Source organism: Salvia miltiorrhiza, chromosome 4 (genome assembly GCF_028751815.1).
Source record: "Salvia miltiorrhiza cultivar Shanhuang (shh) chromosome 4, IMPLAD_Smil_shh, whole genome shotgun sequence".
NCBI classification, from domain to species: Eukaryota; Viridiplantae; Streptophyta; class Magnoliopsida; order Lamiales; family Lamiaceae; genus Salvia; species Salvia miltiorrhiza.
In genome coordinates this window covers 49,930,442-49,949,742 of record NC_080390.1, presented here as the reverse complement: position 1 = coordinate 49,949,742, position 19,301 = coordinate 49,930,442, and the positions used below count along the sequence as shown (strand labels likewise).

General features: G+C 35.3%; 2 protein-coding genes across 2 annotated transcripts; both read left to right on the top strand.

Moving 5' to 3' along the window:
• Positions 1 to 10,708: 10,708 nt before the first annotated feature.
• On the top strand, positions 10,709 to 11,999 carry LOC131020216 (glucuronoxylan 4-O-methyltransferase 1-like). Its single transcript, XM_057948913.1, has one exon. It carries the CDS (start codon positions 11,030 to 11,032, stop codon positions 11,879 to 11,881), a length of 852 nt encoding a protein of 283 aa, XP_057804896.1. The 5' UTR covers positions 10,709 to 11,029; the 3' UTR covers positions 11,882 to 11,999.
• Positions 12,000 to 13,032: 1,033 nt separating this feature from the next.
• Positions 13,033 to 14,348, top strand: LOC131020215 (mitogen-activated protein kinase kinase 9). The gene has a single exon (XM_057948912.1). The coding sequence runs from the start codon at positions 13,161 to 13,163 to the stop codon at positions 14,127 to 14,129; it is 969 nt and encodes a 322-aa protein (XP_057804895.1). The 5' UTR covers positions 13,033 to 13,160; the 3' UTR covers positions 14,130 to 14,348.
• Positions 14,349 to 19,301: the final 4,953 nt, after the last annotated feature.

Here is a 19,301-nt window from a genome sequence, read left to right as displayed (position 1 = left end):
TCCGCCAAGATCAACTTCTCTCCGCATGGATTCAGTCCTCTCTCACTGAAAGTACCATGATATTAGTGGTTGGGCTCAACACTAGTAAAGAAATCTGGGAAGCTCTTCTCCAGAACTACTCCAACCAATCTAAAGCTAAAGTCATGCAATACAAGCTGCAGTTGCAGACTCTCAAGAAGGATTCTCTCAGCATGAGAGATTACCTCAACAAAATCAAAACTTGCTGTGATTTACTTGGATCAGCAGGATATAGAGTCACAGATGATGACCAAATCATGCATACTTTGGCTGGACTTGGTCCTGAGTATGATTCAGTCATGGTTACTATCACTTCTAAACCTGAAGTGTGGACTCTTGGAGATGTGAGTTCACTATTATTGAGCTTTGAGAATAGAGTTGAGTCTGCTAAGACTCAAGTTCTAAATGCTGAAGGATCACAGCCTTCTGCCAACTTTGTGCAAGGACCGAATCAAAACAACTCCAACAGCCATCAAACAGGAAGAGGCAAAGGCTATCAAGGCAATATGCAGTCCAGAGGAGGTTTTGGCGGCAGAGGCAGAGGAAATGGTCGAGGCGGCCGAGGAGGAGGTAGATTTGGAAACAACAAACCCATCTGTCAAGTATGTGGTGTACCAGGTCACACGGCTGATAGATGCTGGCACAGGTTCGAGCCAAATTTCGTTCCTGGTGCTCCTAGAAACAACACCACGAGGCCTCCTTCTTCATCAGGGCAAGGCAACTTCCAGCCTAATTTCCAACAGCAACAAAGTTTCTCTCATCAACCTGACTTAAATATGGCTCATCTGCCTCCTTCTTCTACAACTTCTGACCAGTGGTATGACAATATAAGTTCTTCAGCTTGGTATCCTGATTCAGGAGCTACAAACCATGTCTCCCACGATTTTAATGCTTTTAACTCAGCCACTGACTACCAAGGAGGTACGAAATTGCAAATGGGTAATGGTTCTCTTGTTAGTATTTCACATGTTGGTGATTCTGTGGTTTCCTCTCCCTTAACTTCAAAACATTTTATTCTCAAGCATCTTTTGCATGTTCCTCAGATAAAGAAAAATCTCTTGAGTGTTTCTCAATTTGCCTTAGATAATGGAGTGTTTTTTGAATTCCACCCTCATTTTTGTCTTGTTAAGGACCAGGAAACTCAAGCCATCCTACTCAAGGGCATTCTTAAAGATGGACTCTATCAATTCCTTCTCCATAAGTCTTCCCCTCTACATCATTCTGTCAAAGCCAAGGCTGCCCATTCTGCTGGTCTCACTCAGAATAGCAACCATGTTCCTGCTGTTTACTCTTCTTCCATTACTAGTTCTAGTCCATTAGTTGTTTCTCTTGATGTTTGGCATAGGAGATTAGGCCACTGTGCCTTAGACATTGTCAAAAAGGCTCTTCACAGTTGTAATATCTCTTTTCAATTAATGCCACATCCAAGTTTCTGTCATTCATGTTCTGTTGCTAAGATACATAGATTACCTTATCAACACTCACAAACTGTTCACAATACTCCTTTATCATTGATTCACAGTGATCTCTGGGGCCCTTCACCTATCACTTCCTCTAATGGTTTTCGATACTATGTGTCTTTTATTGATCATTACAACCGATTTACTTGGATTTATCTTTTAAAATCCAAATCTGAAGTGAATCATGTTTTTCAATCCTTTAAGACCATGGTTGAAAACCAATTCTCTCACAAGATAAAAATTTTACAAACTGATTGGGGGGGGGTGAGTATAGAGGTTTAACCACTTTTCTCCAGAATACTAGAATCCTTCATCGTATCTCTTGCCCTTACACACCACAACAGAATGGCCTAGCTGAACGAAAGCATAGGCACATTGTTGAAATGGGTCTTTCCCTTTTAGCTCAAGCTAACCTACCTCATAAATTTTGGGATGATGCTTTCACTACATCTGTTTTTCTCATTAACAGAACTCCTGCCAAAATCCTAAACTACATTTCTCCATATGAAGTGATGTTCAAATCTAAACCTGACTACTCTTTACTCAAAGTGTTTGGATGTCTTTGCTACCCCTACTTAAGACCTTCTAATGCACATAAGTTGCAATATAGATCATCTCCTGGCACTTTTTTGGGTTATAGTAGTCAGCACAAAGGATATAAAGTCCTTCTTTCCTCGGGTAAGATAGTCATTAGCAGGGATGTTTTGTTTCATGAATCATTTTTTCCCTATCACTCTACACATTCATCTACTCCCACTCCCTCTGTTACTCCATCATTTTTTCCCATTCTTCCCACTGCTCCTGTTTTTCCTCAGCCTCATGATAATACCTCATCCACTTCATCTGATACTCTTCAATCTCAGTCCTTACCGCAATCTTCATCTGAGTCTCGTACTGATCATCCTCCACCTTCTCCCATCAACTCATCTGCTACACCCCATACTCAATCTTCTACTTCTTCTTCTACTTCATCCAACTCTCCACCTTCACCACCTCCTGTCCTCACTCATCCTATGGTAACTCGGTCCAAAGCTGGCATCTTCAAACCCAATCCTCGAGCTTTTGCCACAGATACAACATGTGATTACTTATATGTTGAACCTAAATCCTATGCTGAAGCTATGCAGGTCAAAGCTTGGATGCAGGCTATGCAATTGGAAATTTTTGCCTTAATTAAGAAAGGTACTTGGGTTTTTTGTCCTTTACCACCTGGTAAGCATGCTATTGGGTGTAAATGGGTCTTCAAGATAAAGAGAAATGCTGACAGATCGATCTCTAGCTACAAAGCTAGACTTGTTGCTCAAGGATTTTCACAAGAGCCTGGTTTTGACTTCAATGAAATTTTTAGCCCTGTTGTCAAACCGACAACTATAAGACTAATACTCTCATTGGCTGTCAATTATGGTTGGTCAGTTACTCATATGGATGTTGATAACGCTTTCCTTAATGGTGATCTTCAAGAAGAAATTTACATGAGACCTCCTCCTGGATTTGAACCTCCCTCCACCGGTTCTGCTCCTGTTGTTTGTAAGTTAAAGAAGGCTTTATATGGCTTAAAGCAGGCATCTCGTTCTTGGTTTCTCACTATAAGATCTGTTCTTCTCAAACTTGGGTTCTCTCAGTCTCGAGCTGATACATCTTTGTTCTATCGTTCCAAAGGGAGTTCAGTTGTGTATCTTCTCATTTATGTCGACGATATGCTGGTCACTGGTTCCAATCAGTCTGCTATTCAACAGGTTATCTCTCAGCTTCACACTCATTTCTCTCTTAAAGATCTTGGCGAAGTACATCATTTTCTTGGCATTGAGATCAACAAAACATCTCAAGGTTTACATCTCAGTCAAGCAGGCTATATTACTAATCTTCTTCAGAAGGTGAAAATGAACGAGGCCAAAGGTGTTCCAACTCCCATGATTTCATCTTGTCAACTTTCCAAGGGGGACGGTATAAGTAATGTTGATGGCAAGTTGTATCGTAGCACTGTTGGTGCCTTACAGTATGCTACGATCACAAGACCTGAAATAGCTTTCAGTGTGAATAAAGTCAGCCAATACATGGCTTCACCTCTTGATAAACATTGGAAAGCTGTCAAGAGAATACTCAGGTATTTGGCTGGTACTAAAGATCATGGACTTCATTTGCAGAAATCATCTTGTTCTATTGTTGGTTTCTGTGATTCTGACTGGGCCGGCTGATCTTGATGATCGAAAGTCTACCACTGATTATTGTGTCTACTTGGGAAAGAGTCTTATTTCTTGGAGTTCGAAGAAACAGTCTGTCATCTCTCGATCAAGCACCGAAGCGGAATACAGAAGTCTAGCTCACATTGTGGCAGAGATTTCTTGGTTAAGTTCTCTACTCCGCGAGCTATCAATCACATTCAAACCTCCAGTCATTTGGGTGGATAATATGAGTACCATATCTTTAGCTTCGAATCCTGTCATGCATGCAAGAACGAAGCACATAGAAATAGACATCCATTTTGTGAGAGATAAAGTTGCAGCTGGAGAAATTGATTTGAGATACATTCCATCTCAAGATCAGCGTGCGGATATCCTAACTAAGCCTCTCAGTTTGCAATTCTTCTCTCGCTTGAAGAACTTATTGGGTGTTACTTCGTTAAGCTCGATCGAATTGAGGGCGGATGTTAGAGAGAATGAACAAGTTGCCACTCCCATGCATGAAGTCCATGCTGTCATCCACAAAGACATTCCACCTCAGCATTGCTTTCCATCATGTATGCCAAGAAGGACTGAAGACTACTTCAAGTAAGGAAGCACAATTCTGAATATGCCCGTTATGGTCCACCCATGAGAGCACCTTTCTGTTATAGTATTTTGGTTGTATATGACAGCACGTTAGCTAGCATTTATGTTACTATGGCAGTACACCTTAGCCAGCTGTATTAGGGTTACCCTAGTTGATCTAGAACAGTCTATAGGTTACTATATATTGCTTCTGATTCTTGTATTGTAGGTTAAGCTTTGAAATGAATACAAAAGTATTTCCCACCGATATGACTCTACCTATTTTCTGTTCTAGCTCATTTCTTATCACGGTTTTACGACGGAATGTAAAAAAATCACAAAAATGAAAAGGTCAATTAACGATGGTATTTCCTGTCGTAGGTGAACAGTACGACCAAGCATATGGCGACTCTTGTCATTCCGTCGTGGATTTTGAAATTTCCGTAGTTAATCGTTTTTGGCTACGGTTTAGCTACGGAATTTTTCGTAGTTAATAATTCGATTTTTTTGTAGTGATCTTATAAATTCTTGAAATATCTTACTATAAGCTATTAAAACTTATAAACTTTTTGAAATAAACTTAGGCAAACACACTGTTAGTTTGCGTAGCTAGAGTCAAATCACATATTTCTTGGTTAATCTTTATGGTTTTAATTTGTTGCATTTAGTTTCCTGGTTACTTCACGATCCAATTTGTTGCTTAAATCGCAGTAGTTGGCGTTGTCTGTAGGAAAGAGAAAGAGTTTGCATGGTCAAATTTGAAATCAGAGTTATCCTCTATACTCAAAGAAATTCAAACCAGAAGAAGCATGCCAATGACAAAATTCAAAATCGAAAAATTCACAAGGAAAAATTATTTTGCTTCGTGCCGAATCAAGACGAAAGCAATCTTGATAGCTTTAATCACATGGGCTAATATACTTTATATACTAAACACACTCATATTAATTCTCGTGTCGAAAAAACTCAAGACATTTATTATAGGACGAATGAAATATTTTATTAACTTATTTATTATTAATTTCTCATTCTCACGGAAAATAGATTCTTATTAGATCTTGTATATTATATCGCATTCTTTAGTAATTAAGTTGGTACCGTCTGATGCTACTCCATTTCATAGTTTATTGACGCTCTTATATGAAAGCATATTATAGGGCGAGCTATTACGAATGCTATGAAGAAGGCTCAAGAATTAAACTAAATAGTTAATTAATCATGTTGAACAAAAATACAAGGAACTAATTTTTTTAATATAAGGAATTGATTGATATCAATATATGTACAAGTATAATTTTTAATTTATTTTTATTATGTTGTATTATAATTAAAAATACTAGTACTATAAATTAGTTATATAATATTGTGATTGAGTAATTAGAATAGTCATTGATAAACCAATATAAAAAATAAATATATTAAAATAATTAAATCATGAATAATTAAACAATTAGGTGATTGGACTCATCATTAATAAACATATGGAAAGATAAAACCTCATGAATTGATAATAATAGGATAAATTAAATATTGCGATAAGAAGCAGCGCATGCGTAATTATCAAGTTGTCATGTAGCAAGACAACTTGCACGTCACGAACAAGAAAAAGAGGTTTCCACTTGCTCCACAAGCCTCTTATTATTATTAGGGATTAGGGCACCCCACCCACTTTCCCATATTAATTACATACAGTTGAGATGATAAGATTCTATCCAAATTTAAGGATTTAATTTACTTTTTTTATTTAAAAAAAACAACAATCAAGGGGGTGATGGATTAGGCGGACCCCCAACCTATAGATAAATCATCAACCAGCGTCTCATACAAAACATTGCCCAAAAGTGACAACACCTAGCGAAAGCAACAAGGAGAAACAGAAAACAGACCGAACAAAAATATACAGAGACATAACACAAAAATGGCTACATACACAAGACAAAAGAAACGAAATCAGAAAGGAAACAAACCAAAGCAAACTGGCTATCAACATGAAAGTTGAATCTAAAATTATGATAACCAAGTTGATCCATCCTAACCAGAGCAAGAAACTGCCGAGGAGCATAAGAGTAGTAAAAAATAATCACCGTCTGAACCTGATGCCCTCTCCTCGCCATAAAATCAGCAGGTCGGTTTCCCTCGCGGTGGATGTGAATGAACGGACTCGCCGAAGCTGAGTAAGCAGTCGGATCCAAGCAGCAATATGACAAATACTAGTGTGACCGTGACGCCCAACAGACATGAGCTACACGATCGCCGCTGCATCCATCTCAACCCAGATATGAGTAGAGAAGGTAAGCCAACCTAATACCCTCGAGCAAGGCAGCTAACTCAATGTCAAAACTGAAAGTAGCATCACAAGGTGTACATAAGGCAATAATGAGGGTTCTAGTATGATCACGAACCACTCCTCCACCTGCACTTCTGTGTGTGTGTGAATCGAATGAACCATTAGTGTTAATTCAACTTCACCCAAGAAGACTCCGGAGGAAGCCAACGAACTAAAGTGGACAGAAGAGTCCCGCCTCAGGGGAAGCTGGGGGCATGAAATCAACCGGTGGGGCACAACCTCGCCAATGAGAGACGGTGAGTTTTTCGCCGCAACGAGCAACCGAAGATGTCGAACAACTTGTCAAATCACATGAGGGGCACGAAAATAAAATATTATCTAATTATTTAAATTTATTTAATGGCCTAAATAAGTTAAAAATAATTATTATATGTAATCTATTAACAAGGTTTTCTATTGAATGGAGATTACTATAGGTTTACTGCTCCCACTCTCCAATTATTAATGTCATCCTTTCCGCTTTGGATTTGGATTGTACCACTAAAAGTGCATCTTTTTTGTAAAAGATAGTACTAACAATTTTACATATTCTTGAAAAGCGTCGTGCTCTATCATTTTTATCTAATTTACAAATTTTTATTTTCGTGTTCAAAAATTTTTGTGATTGTAATAATAGGACGAAAGGAATATAAATTTGATGTGAGATTGAATATTTTAATAATATTTTAGTATTACGTCTAATCATTTTATATATGTTCTTGACAACTAAAAATTTAATATGATCAGATTCAAGATTTTTGAAAAAATGGTGAATACAAATCAGATCAAGATTCACAATAAATAAAGAAATTAATCTGATTGAAAAAATAATTATTATATTCAATCCTTTTATATAAATAATATACTATGAATTAACTGATTGAGGTTATTTTTTTTAAGATAAATTAATTATAAATAGAAGTTTACTTTAATTGGATTTGATAATTAGCACACGTAACAAAAATACCTTTGATTTGATAATTAGAATGGAGTTCAACTCAATACAAAGATGAAAGTATGGAGTTCTAAAAATCATTGTTTTATATATAATTCTTGTTAGGGTATGTTTATTTTGATTGTAAAATTTTTGTTGAAAAATATTGGATAAAATGTTATTTTTTTTCTCATTTTTATCATATGTTTACTAGAGATGAAAAGATGAGAAAATGTTGAAAAATATTTTCACACCACTACCTAAAGATAATATCATCCAACATTGGAGAGAAAATAAGTGAAAAAGAAAATATTCCACCATTCGCGGAGAAAATTTTCTATCATAGCAAACATGTGAAGATGATAGAAAAATGGTGCTAATATATATTTTCTCTCATTTTTCATCAATGTAAATGCACTATTAGTATAAAATTCAGTACATTTTATTATGACATCTGAGAAATATCATTTACACATGTTAACGTAAAAACTACATTTTGTCATGAAAACTGGACGTATAAAATAATTGCTTTTGACTTGAATTTTAACTGTATTCGGAAAAGAAAAGAAAAAAAAAAAAAGCCCCTCATGAGTTTTGAACTCATGTATTGCGCATTCATCCATTAAAGTGATGCATCCATTATAAATCTTGGTGATACAAGGACTAAAAATGATTCTCGTGTTTACATTTTGAAAATTGATTATAATTTGAACCTCCTATATATGATGTAAGTCATCTATTAAAATTAATCATTTATGGGTTTAATGCAATCATTTGATTAATAATTTAAATTGTAGATTTTGTGAATTTAATAATAATTAAAATAGAACTATCAAATAAAAATGAAGATCACCAAAAAATGAAGAAGACATATATAAATATAGAATTTAGATAAATAAAAATAGAAGATTATGTGTAAAAAAAGAATATAGGGTCATGGAGATGCTATGTAAGAGCAGGAACAAAGGAAAAATCTTCAATTAGTCAATAGTATAATTTTAATTGAAAGTGAGATATATAATAGAACACCAAAAATGATATAGAGGGATCAAAGCATATCCTTCCTAACCATGCTGAGCGAGATTGTGAGTAGTTTTATTAGCCGAACGACAAAGACACAAATCAAATAATTCTTTCTACCTATACCAAGAATATCACAAATGTGACGACGCAGAAATTTTCTCAACGTCGCCATTGCTCTTGCCACTAACATTGAATTCCTGAAGAGCCCCCCACCAACAAATTATGCCCCCCAATTCCCATGCACAATAGCCATCATCACGTTGGAATATTGGTTTAAAAATACTTTTTTAAGATACAAAATGTATAACACATTATGAAATTAATTAATATACATTAAATTACATTCAAATTAATAGCAATTAGTATAAAATATATTAAATATTCAAATAAATGAAAAATATTTTCTGAATATACTTTTGAAGGATATACCAAAAATAGAGAATTAGATAAAATGAATTCCTTAATAATAATAAAAAAATTGTTGATTAACCTCGACGTCACTTCCCCTAGATATATCATTTGACTTTTAAAACTCGATCGATCATCTCCGATGTGATATATTGATGAATACTTACCTGTGAAAAGGTATCATTTTAAATCCCAGCTAAATTGTAAATAACTAAATGGGACAAAATTCGTATGTCCCTTAGTTGGAGTTCGGCCCCTACCCGGCCGACCTAATAAATGTGATTTAAATACCTTTTCTACAATATGTATCACGATATTTGTACGTAATCACAAACAAGTTACACTAACCTTTTCTAAAGTGATATGATATAATTACACATGGCATTTATAACTATATATAGCCTTTATCTATTCGACGAAGTTTTATTTTGCCTATTTCTCTGCGTTCTCTTTGATTGTAAATTTATCATGGGAAAATGAGGGATAATCAAAATTTCACCATTTAAATCATTCATTTCTTTTCCCTCATTTCCTACTTGACCCATACTCATTCCTCATTTACACTACAAATGAGGGATAATATTATCCCTTCAAAAATGGTGTGATAATATTATCCCTCATTTGAAGTGTAAATGATGAATGAGTAAGGGTCAAGTAGGAAATGTGAAAAAAGAAAGGAATAATTTAAAGAGTGAAATTTTATTTATCCTTCATTTTTCCATGATAAATTTAGAACCAAAGAGAACGCACCCTAAAATTAATATTTATCAGGGGTCATGGTGGAGGACCATTCAAGCAAGCTTGATTATCTATTGTGCAAGTTACATATATAAACCTATTACTAGTTCCTAAGGATCAAATTCGACCCTATGCATTATTCGCATGCTATGCCTATTGGTTCAAATTAATTATATTTAAAACCCTTAGGGGCGTTTATTTTGGAGCTAATCCCTTATTTACTTTGATGAATTGAAATTTTGGGAGTTCTTAATGCCCTTGATTATCTGTAGTATCATTTAAGCAATTTTTACTTGATTCCTAATTAATTATCTCATTAAAAGAGTGGGATTAGAAAAATCCTAATTTTAAGGATAAAATACTCAACCATCCATCTTATTAATACATACAGAAGTTTGCAGAAGAAGAATCGATGTTTTTAGTTTGATTATATTGACTTAATTAATTTTCTACAAATCACTTTCGTTTTAAAAACTAATATATATATATATATATAAAATACTCTTGTATAAAATGTTTATGAAACCCTCGTCATGTTTTCATATTAGTGATTAATTCGAATCGAATAGAGGTATATTATGATGGATATATATAGGCATGCTGATGATCCTTTTAATTAGTTCATTCAGGAAATTAACGTTTATTTTGTATGATTAATAAAATGCATGATTGAGTATTTTTATCCTCGATCAAGAGTAGCATTTCTTCAATCTCACCCTTTCAATGAGATAGAAATCAAGCAAAAATAGTTTAAATGATGGAAATAATAAAGAGCTTTGGAATATTTCAAAGTTTCAACCCATCAAAATAATTAAATAAATAAGGGATTAGTTTTACTATTTTTATCTATTAAGGAGGCATTTACTTTGCATGATAGACTATTTTTTCGAAAATTATAATCCATCAAAGTAAACAAGGAATTAAGCTTATTAATATTTTTATCCATCAAGACATATCCTCCAAATTAACTCCAAAGTAAAACGTCCCCTAATTAAGAATAATCTTCTAAAATAAGCGCCTTTCGAGGAGACTGCCCCGTTACGAAACCATTTGCTTGACAAGAGATTCCAAGATTAATATATCGTTTTTGCACTAACTTCAGTTGGGATTCATGTTACGCATCACCTACTGAAGGGTGGCTCTATCATTTTGTAACCAAACTTCCGATCCACCAGCAGCCCATTTTGCTTCATACAAAATGTTTCCAGTTGTTGCGCTGCCTTTATCACCACAATCATATATCTATACACATGAACAAAATCGTCACAATTTTATTTAACTCCGATCGACTCTCAATAATCATTAACTCCGACATTCTAGCTAGCTAGGGTTAAAAAAATTGTCAATGTCATTAATTTTGTTGTAAAAAAACAAAATGAGGCCCAAAACGCAGAACCCTCTCAACCTGAAGCTTCTCCTCATCATAGTGATCACATCATCTCTCATCCTCTTCTTCACTCTGAAATTAACCCTACCGTCAGCTTCTCCATCTCCGAGTTTGCAGTCGTCGAGGAAAGCGAAAGGCGGCGCGAGGTGCTCCCCGGCAAAAATCCCGACGTCCGTAGCTCAGGCACTGGTGCACTACACGACCTCGAGCATCACCCCTCAGCAGACGCTCAAGGAGATCTCCGTCACGTCGAAGATCCTGGACAGGAGATCGCCGTGCAACTTCCTGGTGTTCGGGCTGGGGCACGACAGCCTGATGTGGCACTCTCTGAACCACGGCGGGCGCACCGTGTTCCTGGAGGAGGACGCGGCGTGGATCGAGCAGATCCGGCGGCGCTTCCCCATGCTGGAGTCGTACCACGTGGCGTACGGCAGCAGGGTGAGCGAGGCGCGCGACCTCATGCAGGTGGGGAGGGGGCCGGAGTGCACCGCCGTGGCCGATCCCAGGTACTCCATGTGCCAGCTGGCGCTCAAGGGCTTGCCCCCCCTCGTCTACGGCGTCCACTGGGACCTCATCATGGTGGACGCCCCCACTGGCTACTACGACGACGCGCCCGGCCGGATGGCGGCCATCTACACGGCCGGGATGATGGCCAGGAACCGCGTCGGAGGGGAGACGCATGTGTTCGTGCATGATGTGAATAGGGAGGTGGAGGATCAGTTTTCGCGGGAGTTTCTTTGTGAGGGCTATATGAGGAAACAAGAGGGGAGGCTCAGGCATTTTCTTATTCCCACTCATAGAGATGATGCCAACACACCCTTTTGCCCTACAACCACTTGATTACCATCACTTCTTGTTTTTGTTTTTTTCACTCTCTCCGTCCCAAACGAAATGTCCTGTTTCCTTTTTTGACAATACACTCTCTCTCTATACTTAATATTTAAATAATTTCCACCAACCCACTTTATCTACTTTATACACATTTCTCTCTCTCCGTGCCGAAAAGAAATAGGACATTTCGTTTGGAACGGAAGGAGTATATTTTTTGGGCTTCCCGGCTCTTAATTTGTAGAAAGAATTTAATGTTGTTGAGAAACGTAGGATAAATTTTGATATAATTTGGGGATCATTAATAAAGCATAATATAAACGCGCGCGACGTGGTTGAATTGTGTATAATATAATTTTTTATGTTGAATCCCTTTCTCATGCATATAAATGGTGTCAATCTCATAATATAATCTAATATTGTCAATATCATCCTTCGCTTGTTTCCCTAAACTTAATCTAAATATCGAAGACTCAATTAATGTGGAGGACCATCCAACTAGCAAAGCTGGCAATCTGTTTTTGCAAGTTGATTAGATAAAATCTTTATTACTATAATTTGATCTATCGTACGTCTCCATCCTTGCAAACCGACGCTAGCTATCTTCTCTATCGATCCAAATTAATTAAGTTCCCAACTGAATATTTCTAAGTCTTATATTAGGATAATAGAGATCAAATACAAGTAGGGAGGTTTAAAAGAGGGAAATTCATTATCTAAAAATGAAAAATAATTAAATTGTGCCTGTACTAATGCATCTTTTAACAAAAAAAATTGGGATAAATGATTCAAATCGATACAAATGTCCATATGTCTTGTCACCCCCTAAATTGGGAATTCCCCTAAACATTGTGCTAACCGAAGAGAAGTATAGAAAGATGAAATGGCAGTCCAATGGGATTCCATACAGTTAATTGGTAGTTGGTTATTTGGTAAGAATAGGTTGGCCCATTGTATTCATTTGATCATCGAATTTCCCTAATCCTTTGTCTCTTTTCCGTTAGCTCACCTCTGATGTGGCACACAAGAAAAATATTAAAAAAGAAAAATCAAAATCTGAAAAAGATTTCATCTCGTGTCGTATCTAATGTGAAAAGTAAGTTCAAATTAGATTAAAAAATTTATGAGCAAAATCCAAAATAAGGGGGCCACGCATATATGTGAGCCTTCCAAGCCCCTTCCGCCCGCCATCGCACGTGCTTCACTTATATACACCCTCACTCTCCACCTCTTCATCTCTCCACCTCAATCTTATCCTACTCCCCCCCCCCCCCCCTGCGCACGTTATCCTATGGCCGTCGTCCGCGATCGCCGTCAGCTCAACCTCCGCCTCCCTCTACCTGAACCCTCCGAACGCTGCTCCCGCTTCCCACCCCCTCTCCCCCCCTCCGCCGCGGCTGCCGCTGCCGCCGCCCCCTCCGCCACCGCCATAACCGCTGCCGACCTCGAGAAGCTCCAGGTCCTCGGGCATGGAAACGGCGGAACCGTCTACAAAGTCCGGCACAAGCAGACGTCCGCCACCTACGCCCTGAAGGTCGTCCACGGCGACAGCGACCCCGCCGTCCGGCGGCAGGTCCTCCGCGAGGTGTCGATCCTCCGCCGCACGGACTCCCCCCACGTGATCAAGTGCCACGGCGTCTTCGACCTCCCCGGCGGCGACATCGCCTTCTGTATGCAGTATATGGACATGGGAACCCTGGAGACCCTCCTCAAAAACGACGTCGTCTTCACCGAAACCCTCCTCGCCAGAATCTGCCGCCAAATCCTCAGCGGCCTCGAATATCTGCACTCGCACAAGATAATCCACCGCGATTTGAAGCCTTCAAACATTCTGGTCAATCAGAAAATGGAGATTAAGATCTCCGATTTCGGCGTCAGCAAAATCCTGCAGCGGACGCTGGATCCCTGCAATTCCTACGTCGGCACGTGCGCCTATATGAGCCCGGAGCGGTTCGACCCGGATACATACCGGTCGAATAACTACGATGTCTACGCCGGAGATATTTGGAGCTTGGGACTGACGTTGCTGGAGTTGTACGTCGGCCATTTTCCCTACTTGGCGCCGGGGCAGAGGCCCGACTGGGCTACGCTAATGTGCGCCATATGCTTCGGCGAGCCGCCCAGCTTGCCGGAGGGCTCGTCGGAAAATTTCAGGAGCTTTGTTGAGTGTTGTTTGCAGAAGGATTCGAGCAAGCGATGGACCGCCACGCAGCTGCTGGCGCACCCTTTCGTCAGCGGCGTTGACTTGCAGTCAGCGTGAAGTCGCCGGAAATTTTTGGGTCAAGCGGCGGAGGGGATTTGAGGACTTTGTTGTACATAGCGAATCCTTCCTTTTTTCTTTTTTCTTTTTTTTTTCTCTTCTCTTTTTTTCTAAGGAAAATATCATAGAAGAATTTCTGGTGTATATTCTTTCTCTGAATCAGGATCCATTTCAACAGTTACAATGAAAACATTCAATTGCGGTAGAATTTGGGAGAAATTATCCAATTTGCTTTCTTATTACTGAATAATTACATCAGCACTTGCTTCAAAATATTTTACTCTGTTTTCAATTTTCACAAAATCAATTCCTGGACGATAAATCTACAAAATTTGATTTTATGAAAATTGTGTAGAATTTCAATTTATGCCTGCCCCAATCTAGTTCACTACCACGCGATTAGTAAAGGGGCATTTGTGCTTAAGGTTTTATCCATACTCTAAAACGGTTTGGAAAATATTATAGTATGCCTTATAAGCCTGAATAGCTAAACAATTTTATACTTTTTTTTATAAATAATTTTATACTTTGATAGGCGTTTGATAGTCTAGATAATTAATTAAGAAGATTTGCGATAAAATTAAAAATCTCTTTTATTTCACTATTTCTTTTTAAAAATAATCACCTCATCCCACCTTTAAAATAGCTTATTCTTAACAATATAATTATTATTCATTACATATTTATTTTAATTATTTATATTAATCAGTCCATTATCGAACAAGAATATGAAAATGTTGTTTAAATTCAAAAAAAATTACAGTAACTCATCGCTAGTTGCAATTTTACAATTTCAGTTTATAAGTCTTCATAAGGTGTGAAGTGTGAACCCTCAAATTGCCACTTTCTAACATTAATATTTATTTATTCATTTAATAGTATAGTTACAATAAAAAATATGTCATATTGTCTAGTGCATCAAGATGTATGATAAATTATAATCAAATGTTTACAATTGTTTAGAAGAGTAGTTATAGCTAGAATACATCCAATTCCATAATTTGGCAACAAATGAAACTTCATTTTCTAGGTGGACTAGTTTAGCATCCAACAGTTCAACACAAAGTGGTGTTCAATTAAGCGGGTTCGAAGTAGATTCATTCATTCGGATGGGTTGTAAAAGGAAGAAGGCGCGCCGCCACTTCCTTCCAAAACATGGTGTTCTATTCTTAATTAAAGCACGTTTTAAATATAAAAAAGATGGGCCACGTGAAGTGATGGCATTCATCCATATTGTTATTTCCTCTTTTTGTTACCACGTTGCTTTCAACAATCCACTTGTTGCCCGCCTGTACCTTCTGCCTTTGCCTACCTTTTAATTTTTCTCATTATTAAAGTCGGACATGGACTAAAAATACTTTTATTTTTCATTTTTGGAGTAATAAATAATCTCACAGACGGAGATAACTCAATCATTGTGTGATATTCAATTCAAAGCAATAAATTTTTTTTGGGGCGAAGAAGCTTTATTTTGAAAAATAATAGTATTACATTAATCCTAACTGCAGAACGATCAATGTTAGGTACATAAAACAACAAAATAAATAATTGTATTTTATTTATTTTGTTGTTTTTTTTAGGTAGATACCAAGCAAATAAATATAAGCAAGCACAAATACAAGATTTGTTGTCACGGGCTAGATTTGTTGAAGTATGGTGTCCGAAAAAATTTACATTGAATTTCGGAGCGTTACTTTCCGAGCCAATTCTTTTTAGCATTAGGTACAGTTTATTTTGATGTCCAAATAGAATTTTAATAGATTTAAAATTAGAACTCAATTACTTAATATAACACATAGTTATTCGCATTCCATTAATTCAACAACAAATACATTGAAAGCATATAAAAACATAGCTCTATACTTTTTTTTATTGTTTCATTTTTAAAAATAAATAAACTAATTTTTAATATTAATAGTTTATAGCTTTACTTTAACTTGAGAATTGACTCAAATTCAATATTAAAATTAACTAAAAAAAGATAAATATAATAAAAATCACACAGACTTAACAAATTAATAGTATAATAAATCATTGTAAGATGTTAAGCACTTAGTGTGGATTCTACAATTACTAAAATAATATATTTCTCTCTTATATTTCTTAGTAATCGAATTAAAGACATATGATCTTAATAATTGTTGGAATTCATTTGGTTTGGCTTAATATCCTTTCTCTCTCTATATATACATATTATAATATTCCTTCAGTCCTTCAAATAACTTTCTAATTTTAGATGGGAGGGACACAAGTTTTAAGACTAAGGATGCGTTTACTTTGATGAAAAATGAGAGAAAAAATATATTTTCACTCATTTTCTTTTCAATATTAGATAATATTATAATGTGATAAGGTGTGAAAATATTTTTCAATATTTTTTTATTTTTTCATCTTTAGTAAATATATGATAAAAAATGAGAAAAATATAATATTTTTTCAGTTATATATTTTCGTAAAAATAGTGAAGAGTAAAGATAATGAAATATTAGTAATGGTGGAGTTAGTATAATTCAAAAAAATAAAAAGATAATTTTTTATAGGCACAGATAGAAACGGAAAATTATAAAATTATCTGGGGACTGATATAGATTAGAGATATATGGATCATATTATATTTGAGTTGCGGCGCATCAATTACGAATTGAGTGATGTGATTCGTTTAGCTTATTGTCTAATTTAGCATTACGATTTAGTTGAGTGTCAATTATAATTCGCGTGATTGTGCACGTTAGCTTTAAGGGTTGCGTTTTCAAAATCGGCCATTCTTTTAATCATGGCTAATGCATATTGATAATTGATGTACATCATCAACGAAATCAACAATATATTGGGACATCAACATCGAATATACATCTGCTATATACGTGATTTGATATTTCCATAATTAGTTTTCTGGATAGAGAAAATCTTTTCAAGTAATGATAATTAACATCGTCAGGCATCGCCCAAACTAAGATTTTAAAAGTTTACAAACATTTTTTTGGTTGAGGTGATCTTAGCTAGTTACAATCGGATTGCACCTTCACTTAAATCTTGATTCGCACACTGATCCAAAATCGTATCCTGACCCGAGCATTATAAATATTCGGAGACTGGATAGATTATATTTATAATTGAATGAATAAATATTAATGTGAATAGTTATCTACGGGAAAAGGTTTTATCGTATGGAATACTAGAGTTGTTTTTCTCAAACTATATGAGGATGTAAGAAAAACATTTTTTTTTTTTGGTTATTACGAAGGACCAAAACACAATAAGTATTCACGTTACATTCTATAAAACAGAACTATTTATCTAACTAAGATATGTTCTTAATCGTTGTTATTTATATTACAATACCTATAGATGAAAGTTGTATGGATCTTTTGTTTAAAATCCTTTTTCTAATGAGTAATTCAAAATGATCTGAATGGACAATTACGTTACAGTTGCACTTACATGCTTGCATTATTGCATAGCATTACAATCTTGATGCAGAAGTCATATTAGAATTATTTTGGATATTAAATTGGGCCCAATTTTGTTCTGGCCCAAATTAAAGTTGCCTATGAATTCTGATAAAGCCTTGGCCCAAATGTGTTCTTATGCAAATAAAATTACTAGTAAAATTTAATACTAGAAAAATTACTTTATCGTGACCCGTAAGTAACTGTAAATGGGTATTAAGCATTTGTGCTTAATAATCTTGGGAAACAGAAGTGTCCAATTTGACAATGACATATGAAATGCACCCATAATCGCATCTGTAAGAGAATTAATGGATAAGTTGAATCATATTTTTTATTTGAGGGAGATAAGTTTAATCATATTCATTTGACTATCTAATTATTTTTTTGTAAACAGGGCCTGGAGCCCATTTTCCTCATGTCTTCATATACATGCCAAAGTAATGATGCTTTTGAAACTAAGAGCACCCCGCAGTGGGTGACTCGATCGCACCCACTCGAGTCACCCACTGATCATGTCCTCCACTGTGGCCATGAGGGACTCGAGGGAGACCCGATTTATCGGGTGAGACTCGTTCTCTTTTTTCCTCCACTAGTTGTGCCCCCGCGCGCTATGCGCGGAATCATACATATTATTTCTTCCGTTTTAATTCAATACACCATTTTTTATTATTGACATTTTAATTTAATAAGTTATTTTCTAAAATGAAAAATTATCACATAACGAACACCCTTACTCAACTCATTATTCATATAAAATGTTATTATGACCCATAAATAATTGTCTCTCTTTTTACTTAAAAAAATATTTTTATTTTCTATACTACTTTTTTTGATAAATGTACCTTCAAAAAAATATTTTTTCTCACTCATATTTTACTATAAACTATTAGTTTCTTAGCATCTGTGCGCAATCTCGGTGACCTATTAAATTGGGACGGATGAAGTATTTTTTTATACATAAATTTAAAAATAATTTAATTTTTATTATAACTTAATATTTATAATTTGTATTTAGTCACATTTACAATATATCTTTTATTATTAATTAATTTTCATGAAAATAATTATTTTTTTGAGGAATAATTATAAATCTTATATAGAGAATAATAAATTTGGTTGCATACAAATTTCAAAGAAAAACCATTCTTCGACTTTTTCATTCTATATTTATGTTGCGTGTGTTATTTGAAAAGGTGTATAAATATTCTTTATACACGCACATTTTTTATTATAAGAAAAAAATCATATTATATTGTTGATTTTATATCTATTAATGATATAACAAAAATATAACACATTACTGATAATTTATCCCTTGACACCTAATTACTTTAAAAATAAAACATTTGCATGGTTATTTAGGTAAAAAGAAAATGATTTAAGAGTAATTAATTATAACTAATTTCTACAATATCTTTTGTTCAAAAATAACTTATCATTTGTGTATATATATTTTTTAAAACAAACATCCAAAGGGTGAGAGAATAGACACAGACTCCCAAAGTGATTTCAAATTAATTGTCCAAACTAAATTTTCATAAAAAAAATACATTTTCTAAACTAAATAATAAATTTAAATCAATACAAATACTTAATTACTAATGACACACTATTTACTTATAATAAATTAAGAATATTAAATTTACTGTCTATTAAATAAGTGAAATTAAAATTAAAGTACACAACTTGAAATTTTAAATTTTTTTGGAGCCATCAGTAA

What these genes read in the sequence shown, in the direction of transcription:
- LOC131020216 (XM_057948913.1), top strand. Translation starts at nt 11,030, where the DNA reads ATGAGGCCCAAAACGCAGAACCCTCTCAACCTGAAGCTTCTCCTCATC.
- LOC131020215 (XM_057948912.1), top strand. Translation starts at nt 13,161, where the DNA reads ATGGCCGTCGTCCGCGATCGCCGTCAGCTCAACCTCCGCCTCCCTCTA.